This window comes from Notolepis coatsorum (assembly GCF_963971535.1).
Source record: "Notolepis coatsorum genome assembly, chromosome: 14".
Classification (NCBI taxonomy): Eukaryota; Metazoa; Chordata; class Actinopteri; order Aulopiformes; family Paralepididae; genus Notolepis; species Notolepis coatsorum.
Genome location: NC_140178.1, coordinates 52,190,719 through 52,200,853, shown reverse-complemented (window position 1 = coordinate 52,200,853; position 10,135 = coordinate 52,190,719). Strand labels below are relative to the sequence as shown.

Below are 10,135 nucleotides of genomic sequence, written 5' to 3'. Positions count from 1 at the left end.
TCGGCACGAAGGATGAGGACTTGAGTTTGAATAATAAACAGTAGTGTGTTTACTTCCTTGTGTCTCGAAATGTCTCAAAAACGAATATCCGATTTCTTTAATAATAATCAGCCCAAAGCCAAAGGCAAAAAAAGAAATACACTCGACTCAGAGTCTGAGTCCCTGCCGATGGAAACAGATGCCAGCAGCATCCCGGAGCCTCCGGAGGAGAGAACACAGCCAGTGTCAGTGACAGCTGTCGTCTCTGTCAACAACAACTCCCTTGACAATGCCATGAAGGAGTTTATTTCCACCACTCCTGAACGCAAGACCACCTTCGGTGTTCTACCGTCTTTGGAATAGATAATGTGTGTTTATTATTGCTCCTGGGCGGCCTGGCTGGCTGCGCAGTGCGCCGTGCTCACTTGGTTAATAGGCGTGTTCGAGATGGGATAGGCGGACGCAGATCTGCGCAGGTTTTACTACGGCCTCGCCAAGCGCGTTGCATGACTGTTAGAATGTTGTCCGACTTGCTCTGAAAATCTGACGAGGCGAGGCGCGGAACTCTCGCGGGAGCGAGCCACGCACAGCCTTCAGAGCGAGGCTCCACAGTACCTCTCAGCCGGTGTTCTGCCGAATTCTACTACCTCCTCAAACTGCTGCCGTAGCGCGAATCGCCTATATCTTTTGACAGCTGGGTGACATCACCCTATAGTTCACTCCGAACTCCAACAGGTGTACCGACATGTTATCATCTACAAATACATTCAGCTGCAAAGCCAATTACATGCAAATATTTACATGCTTATACAGTTCAAAAGGTGCAATGAAAAACATATGTTTAAGATATTGTTTAAGATATATCAACAAGACTCAACATGAAGTTCGTCAGCAAGGTGGCAGAATATTGTAGAGTGAACGATTGTGGGTCATGCGCATGCGTGCACAAGTGAAGGAGCGCTGGCAGCAGAATTCGAGGAAGAGTAGAATTTTGCAGAACACCGGCTGCTCCCGGCTGGGAAGCGTGTAGCTTATTCCCAGCGGAAGAGTGCGTCGCGTGCTTCCACGTTTTCTCTGATTGGCCATGACGCCCATGTGACCACGGCAGCGCGAGAGAGCTGCAGCGCGGAAATAGGCTGTCTATTGCCTCGCGCTGCAGCGCGGAAATAGGCTGTCTATTGCCATTCTCTAAGACAAACTCTAACCTTAACCAGCTCCTTAACAGCGCCTAAACTTAACCCTTCTAACCATAACCAACTCCGAAACAATGCCTAACCTTAACCTTAACCATGCCTAACCTTAACCATAACCAACTCCGAAAGAATATTGCCATTCTCTAAGACAAACTCTAACCTTAACCAGCTCCTTAACAGCGCCTAAACTTAACCCTTCTAACCTTAACCAACTCCGAAACAATGCCTAACCTTAACCTTAACCTTAATGCCTAAACTTAACCGGCGAAAGAATGCATGTTAAAAAAAAAAAAAAGAGATTGAAGGGATTCGAAGGATTCGAACTTGTCACCAACGGACCGCAGCGCTGCCAGTTGAGCTAAGCGTCAAATGAAAATCATCTGGGATTACGGCTACATAATGCTGCAAGCTCTGCCCCTCCGCTCTGCGGCTGCCGCGCCTGCCGCGGGGCGTGTCGCAGCCAATCAGGGAAAACGCGGAAGCACTCGGCAGCACTCTTCCTCTGGGAATAAGCAATAAGCGGCTGGGAAGCGACTTGCTACGGTCGCGCAAAGCGCCTATTGGCTCAGAAAAGTTGTCAGTCACCAGCCACGTGACAGCCAGGGAGTTATGAGACGTTTGATTGATTGATTGAAAACTTTATTATGTTATGCGTTATCATCATATCATGATAAACTTCAAGCTGTCGGACACACACACACACACACATGCGTTGTCTGTTTTGCCTCAATACTGTATATATAATTCTGTTTTGCCTCAATATACACAGTATACATATATATATTGATGCAAAACAGAATTATTCAGCAGTGTGTTGTGTGTGTGCGTGCAGCCAGGAGCGCGCAACAAGATGGTATACATTATGGTATATGAATAGTATATTCCACTATAGCAGTATATGGTGTGCTGTACATTTTAATCTGATCTAATTTTGCACATGGCCATCGCATTATAATGAGCTGGACAGGTGTGTAATGTGTGTGTGGTGACGTCGTGAAAGCGTATCTGCCATGCGAGACTAGGCGAGAGGCTCTCGTGAAATCTGAAGTGTCCACGATCTGACTCCTCCCCCGGCTTCACTCGGCTACTCTCGTCTACTAGTCGAGGCGAACCGAAATCCATCTCGAACAAGCCTAATGTTTCAGCACCACGGACAGCGACTGTTGTTGTGACAGTCACACGCACACAAAGTTCAGTTACTCTTAGTTTTACTTTAACTGCCGGAAGACGCTTTTAGGCGTCCTTCCCCGCCATGCTCAAGTTGCCGAAGACGCCGTAACTCGTCTTTGATATCAATATTTCAAAAATCTGTGATCGGAATCATATTTCCTTTCCGGGGCCCTGAGACACAAGTGTGATCTCCTCTCAATCCTCTAGCGGTTCTAGATCGAAAAAACGGATGTTACCTTTAACCCGGTAGGACTCACTCCATATGGGGTCCGGGCACTCGCTAGTGTTAGAGAGACTCAGTCTTCACACAGTGAACATCGATCGCTGCAAATAACTCGAAAAAACAACATGATTTGGACGTATATATTATTATACAACCTGGAAATGGACCGGATATTTCTATATCCCATAATAGGAAAATGTCTGTTCCACGCTCATCGCCCAACGGCGCGAGGAAGATACGGTAAGATTCAGCGTTATTTTTCAATGTGTACGATACTAACTGCTATGATGAACATTTGACCCACATTAGATGAATGGTATAACGCTGCCCACGGAATTATAAACGCCCCCTCGGCCATCCGGTCAACATCAGATTACGTGTAGTAACTTCCAGAAGTCCGTCCAGTTGGATTTTTTTATATCGCGCCGATTGCTATCAAACTGTATTTGATCATCAATATAATGCATTTGGGGCTATAAATCACGTTCTGGAGAAAGCTGCAGAAAGAGATGAAAACATACTTATACTTTAGATCATATTTTAGTATGAATATGTGAATGAAAAAGTTTAACGTTCATACACCCTGAACAATACATATAGGACATTGAATGGGCCCTAATAATGGCAATTTAGCAATAGAATTTAAAAAGTTATAGCCCTGCAAAGAAGGGGAACTTCTACATAGACAAATAGAGCTGGCAACCTATGGTATATCATGAATTTAGCCTTAGGCAATCAAAGTGTTAGTTTGTATACTATTATTACATGTTCGAAATAAATATTTCAAATAAAGAAATGAATATTTTCGGATGGTTGCGTGTCTGTTTGTTCACTTCATTCTGTCACAAAAATGTGTAAATTGTCACTAGCGCGCTGACTGTTAGAAGCCTATATTCATTAATATAATATACATCATTAATCTGTTTAATCTATACTCTGCATTGGTTATACGATCCTGTGCGGTGTGCGAAACGAAATTCCAAACGCTAGTTGACGCTTGCGGGCGGCTTGCGTCCAAATCGACAATAAATCGTCTTCTGATTAGAGAAAAACTGCTGCATTTCGTGTGTGAACTGTCCACATGTTGAATGAATGAATGAATGAAAACTTTATTTAACAGATTGCAGAATGGGTACAATACAGTACGGCTCAATACATACAATTGTTAAGGGGATGCAGACCTGAGAAAGACGTTTGTCTTGTTTCCATCAGGGTCCCCCATTTTCAATTCATATAGACATTTATGACATACACAACATACATGACATTTATGGCATAGGGACATATAGGTATTTAGTACTGATACATTTGTGACATAACGGTATTCAAATATACAGTACTGTTACCCCTAGATCCTGACAGAGTATATACATATGATGGGGAGGGGACTGTACATTAGGAGGGGGTGGGTGGGTGGGAGGGAAATATACATACGGCGGGGAGGAGACTGTCTATTAGGAGGTGGTGGGGGTTTTGGGCATTTACGGTGGCCAGTTTCGAATTGCAGCCTCCCGTAGGTGCTCTTTAAGAGCGGTTTTGAATGTGGGCAGGGATTCACTTTCCTTTACAGCTTTGGGTAGGGCGTTCCACATTGTTGTGGCATAATTGCGAAACGTGTTTAGTCCCTTGTTTGAGCCGAATCTGGGTTTAACATGATTTGTTGAGCTTCCTCTGGTGTAGTGGTTGTGGTATTCACTGACCTTTGGGAAGTATTTTGACATGTACATGGGCACCCCGGTCGTATAGTGTATCTTGTAGACCAGGCCCATTGCAAGTTGCTGTACTCTGTCGTCTACTCTAAGCCATCCTAGGTTGGCAAAGTGGGCAGGGGTGAGGTGGGTTCTGGGGTTCAGGTCAAGTAGTAGTCTGACCAGTTTGTTTTGTGATGTTTGTAATTTTGTTTTAAGCGCCTTTGAGGTGCTTTGGTACCATGAGGTGCACGCATAGTCATAGTACCCTTGAATGAGTGCTCCTGCCAGAGTCTTCAGGGTATTCTTGTTTACCAGAGAGGAGATCCGGTACAAGAATCTAGTTCGTTGGTTGACTTTTTTTATTACATTGGATGCCATTTTGTCACAGGAAAGATTTGCCTCTAGGATGGAACCCAGGTAGGTAATTTCGTCTTTCCTTGTGACAATATTGTCACCCACTGTAACTGAGAATCCGTCGGTCTTGCTGAGTTTGTTATTTGAACCGAAGAGAATGGACTCTGTTTTGCCCATGTGTAATGATAGTTTGTTATCAGCGAGCCATATGCAGATTTTGCCTAGTTCCGTGCTGAGGGTTTTTTCAACCTGCAATTTGTTCTTGTCAGAGACCAGCAGGGCTGAGTCGTCCGCAAACAGGAACAAGTTGCAGTCACAGGCTGACGACATGTCATTTGCATAAATTAGGAAGAGTAGCGGTCCTAGTATGCTTCCTTGTGGAACACCACAGCTCACTGTTGGTGTTCAAGTTTGTCTGTTGTATTGTAAAATATTGATCTTTCAAATGAATGGAAAATCACGAATGATGAGCTTCGCGCCTGCATTTAATATGACATTATTATTATTTATCCGACTCCAACCGCACCCCCAAGTATAAATTACTTCCTGCGTGCCTGGCTCCACCCCAAACATGCTACTGGCCTTCCTGACCAGCTTATCAAGCCTGTGTCCCCTGCTCTCAGTCCGCTGCCCCAGCAGGGAAGTAATTATCTGTGAACATCTTTCCTAAAGCTTGAAATCAGAATCGTAGATACCTTCAACTAAGTGTTATGGTTATGGCACCCAGATGTATAATTTGGGGCGACTCCAAAGACCATAAATGGGGACTTTGTGGAGCCCTAGAATATGAAGTTGAATTCTCACTCTTCTCAGAGGTTGGGTGAAGTGAATGCTAGTAGTATTAACAGGTCTGAACCAGAATTCACAACTCGACTCGCACAAAAATGTTATGGCTTCACAAAATCAGTGACCCATTCATTGTCTAATATGGTGCAGCGAAGGCACAAATTAAAGGGTTCTCTTTGGTTTCAGTGTAGTGTACTGTCAATATTGGTTGCACAGGAATACAATGGATGACGTTCCCCTTTCATCATTCACACTGAATTATGTAGAAGAGTAACCTACTTTTGATATCAAGTACTTGATACTCTTGTCTACTCAATACTTGAGTAGATGTTCAGTGACGTTGTACTTGTATAATGTTGGTCTATCGGGGTATTTCTACTTTATTTGGAAGCCTGCTTCCGTCGATGACGCATATCAAGTTTACCTCAGTTTTCCATGGCTAAATAAATCATACAGTAGGCTACAATGACAATACATTGCATATGATTATCAAGTAAAAAGCGATGGGATGACCTTCTTTTACCAATGACTCTGAGGTTTGTTTCGTCTAATATCAACATCACGATTAAACCGTTTGTGAAGTCGGCGATACCAACCACGAGTCCACGACGAGGCAACCGCGTCCAGCCAATGAAATGTAGTCATGAGGACCAGAGTGCATTTTCTCTGAAGCCCCACTAGATGGCCCTGTAACACAAACATTTCTCCTTTTTTTTTTTTTTTTACAATCCAAGATGGGCGGGATACAATCTAAATGTATCTCGTTGCAAATTACAAATACTATTGAACTGTATAGATTAGCCAGTCATTATGGACATGTGGACTGGACATGCAGTAGATATCATCTGTCCTTTGAGTCTGACTGTTAACTAAATGTTCCACTGGTCTGAGATCAGTGGTTGCTGAATTACTACATATTCCACTGGTCTAGTACTGGACATGAAGTAGATATCATCTGTCCTTTGAGTCTGACTGTTAACTACATGTTCCACTGGTCTGAGATCAGTGGTCCCTGAATTACTACATATTCCACTGGTCTGAGAACAGTGACTTGTGAATAACTACATATTCCACTGATCTTAGAGCAGGCCTTATGATGTAGGGCTTGTAGGCTATCGTGTGCCCTTCAACAGGTTGGATAATAATATAATTAATTACTCATATAATTACACCTTATTTGTGTGCAGTCACTTGTGTCTCGAGTTCAGTACTGCACTCCTGCAGGTCAGTGTTTCTAGGAATAGAATGTATGCTGACAAACCTCTTTCTTGTTAGTCAGTAGAGACCATGCAGTCATTCCAAGAAAAATATCTATATCTAAAACTATATCTCTTTAATTTCCAACACACAAAGGCTACCTACAATACTATGCCTTTCTATTAATCTGAATACATGTTTGGAGATTAGAAATGCATAGAAAACACACAATCTTTGTTGTTTTCAAACACAGTCATAGATAATATTACTTGTGTGTTATACACAATAAATTCACAGCATTCATTGTCGCACTTTTCAGCCTGTATTAACTATTTTGTTTCACACCAGTGTCTCTCTCACACACAGTCATGCAAAGATCACTCATTACACTTTGAGGTTTCTCGTGAACGACAACACAAAAGACAAAAAAAGAGTGTATTTCATAATCAATTAGAAATTACATTATCAGAGCATTGCGGCATTTAACAGGCGTGGGTCTCCTTTGCACTCAAATACAAATCATTGTGCCTTCAAGGTGGGAAAAACAATGCATGATACACATGTGAGCACCAAATCAGAATAACAATACAAAAAAAGAAGCTATATTCTTACTCATCCTGTAATGCATTGATTTATATATAAAATGTTTATCAAAGAAAGTTCAAGTCATGGTTATCTGCAGAGAAGCTGACGGGAGGGGTTCACAGGGTTCAAGGCTTCTTTGTGCATTGCAGCAAATGTAGACATTATGCATCTCACAGGAGACATGCTGCAAATAGAATTCAGCTGATTGATACAGTTCAATTGTATGTGATGTGTCACAGCAGTGGAATAAAGGGAAAGATATGATATGTAAAAGATTCCCTCACTCTGTAGTCGCAGTCCATATAGTTCCTCCTCCTGTTTCACCTCTCAACGCCTGTCATTCCTGTGTGTCATATCGCAACGATATGATGACAGATGTACAGAGAAGCGATACTGCATTGTGGATTCACCATTCATGAGGCTCACAGAATCAAACCCACAACCTGTCGCAGTGATTGGGTTATTTTATGCAAACGGTGACTAACGCTGACAGGATATTGCCATACTTGTGTTTGGGTATCAAATGTCTAGCCTAAACCTAGCAGATAATGGATCCATCTTTAAAGTCTAAACACTAGACATCCTCAACAAAGCTGTTATACAGTGGTGAATATGGTTTTTAACCGCACACCTTGCTCTCTGCTATAGGATCTATTAGGTCCCTACAAGTCAGAATGCATAGCTTCATACTTTAAGGTGAGGCAGATTGCAGGCACCACTTCCAAGTCACACCCATATCATCTGGGCATTTCTATGTTTATCTATGTGTGTGTGTGTGTTTTTTTTTTTTTTTTATGTATGAATATGTTCATTTCTGGGAGTTTCTTTTTTTTAACATATTCTTATTTAATTTGATTTCAATCTTGTTTTGACTGTAAACGAGGGGCATCCCTCCCTAAGCGTCTGACAGTTTGAATAAAGGTAAAATGAAGAAGGAAAAAAGGAATGAGTTCACTGGAACCAGGACTGGACCTTGAGATGAGCCAGCGTGCATGGGGCCGCCCGGGATCCAGGCCCACTGATGTCGCCTCACAATTTGACTGAAATCAGTTCAAACCAAATGGACATTGTGTGTGTGGGAGCGGTATTTCCCCTTAAACTTTAAAGTTGCCTTGAGGAATGTATTCTTACCCTGCATTTGAGATCCTCAAATACCGAAGTTCATACAGCATTTAACGACCACGGAGAACAGCTGGCTGCAGAAGGCTTTTGTTTTGACACATTTCTGGTTTGCTTAGATGTCACGGCCCAATGCCCGCTGAGCGGCTAATAAGAGTTTCATCATGTTAACCCTTCCACTACCACACTACAGAAGGTTAACCCTTTCACTACCAACCATCTGTAGTGTGGCAGTGAAAGGGTTAACCTTCTGTATTGTCACAGTGAAAGGGTTAACCCTTTGGTAGTGAAAGGGTTAAGAGACGTTCACTTGGTGTGCCCACACTGTCCTGCAAGGGCCTGCTATAAACCCAGAACATTGCAACACAATTCAGACCATGCTCCCAGAGAGGAGTGAGCCTCGTCTTTTGGCAATTCTTCTCTGAAGTCATGATTATAATGTGAAATGCATTCAGGTTCCTAGAACAGGACCTCCATCATACAGAAACATAGTAACTTCTTTCCTGAGATAATGGTATTGATACTTCAATCTAGTGTAAACGGTAACAATAAATAGAGAAAGAATAGTGAAAGCTTGGACTAAAAAAATTAAACAACTAAAGCTAATTTTGGCATCGGCTAATTATCTGAGAAAGAAAACGTATTTGTAATATAACAGCTCCAGTCTTGGACCATGTAGTTATAACATGGACATCATGGACTGAGAGACTGGTTCTTTCATTGGAAGGTATACACTTCAAGCATGCTCCTGTGTGTGTGTGGGGGGGGGGGGGGCACCTGAGAGTGAAAACCAGTTGATGCTGAGAGCTGTGAAGACTGTTCCCATTGGTGTGTGTGTACAGAACGGTCTCTCACCAGTGTGTAAAAAGAACACAAACGTTATTTTATTTGCTTGCTCTGGTTTCTCATTTGGACCCGTCTGTGGACCTGTCTGCGGTCATAAGGTTTCTAGCTATGGTTGTATCATCTGGCACAGCCTTCAGATCACTCCTCCCGCCCTCTCTGGACTCAGAGCTCGTCTGACGGGACTGGACTCCAGGACCAGGTCCACCTCCAGGAAGTCCGTGGGGTCGCTTTCCCGAGACATTTTCTCCTCCTCCTCTCCTATCTTCTTCTTCTCCTCTTCTTCCTCCTGTCGTTTGCTCTTCCCTCCTCGGCACACACCGGACTTGGCGGGTCCCACCAGCGCCAGGCAGATGGCGCCCAGGCCCATTCCCACTGCGCAGGAGTAGAATGCGGCGCCGTAGTTGTCCGTGGCATCCACCAATTCACCTGAGGAGGAAAGGCGAGAGACGGGTGTTGTTACAGATAGGGACGTACTGATCCAATATTCAGTATCGTTATCGGTCCGATACTGGCCAAATTCACAGGATCGGATATCGGAAAAACAGGAAGTATTGAGTGAACTTGTTAGCAGTGCGCTGCGATCATGTCAGCTGTGTGGAGTTATTTTAAGCTCAAAGAACAAAAAGGAAAAACAGCCAAGTGTAATATCTGCAACACAAGTATTTCTAGGGGTGGCAGCAACACTGGAAACTTCAACACCACAAACTTAAACACTTACAACACTTGCAGATTCATCATAGAAAGGAGTATGCCGAGTTCATACGTGCAACGAATGCCAAGAGGAAAGGTTTGTCGCAACAGCTAACATCGCTGGAAAACATTCAGAAGCGCGAGAAACTCTGTGCAGACGGTAACAAAGCAACGCTGATAACCGAGAAAATAACCACATTTATTGTGCTGGACCAGCCCCTTTCTGTTTCCGACACTTAGTTGAACATTTGGAGCCTTGTTACATGTTGCCAAACCGGCATTTTATCTCCAACACGGCTATC

The 10,135-nt window shown here is 43.3% G+C and overlaps 1 protein-coding gene across 2 annotated transcripts in view; it reads right to left on the bottom strand.

The window, feature by feature from the left end:
• Positions 1-7,013: 7,013 nt before the first annotated feature.
• Positions 7,014-10,135, bottom strand: part of slc16a6b (solute carrier family 16 member 6b) — a 28,301-nt gene continuing 25,179 nt past the window's right edge. For both annotated transcript variants that reach the window (XM_084328170.1, XM_084328169.1), the window contains exon 6: positions 7,014-9,569. In XM_084328170.1, coding sequence (XP_084184296.1) covers positions 9,277-9,569 — 293 coding nt within the window. In that variant the 3' untranslated portion in view covers positions 7,014-9,276. The remainder of the gene's footprint in view (positions 9,570-10,135) is intronic.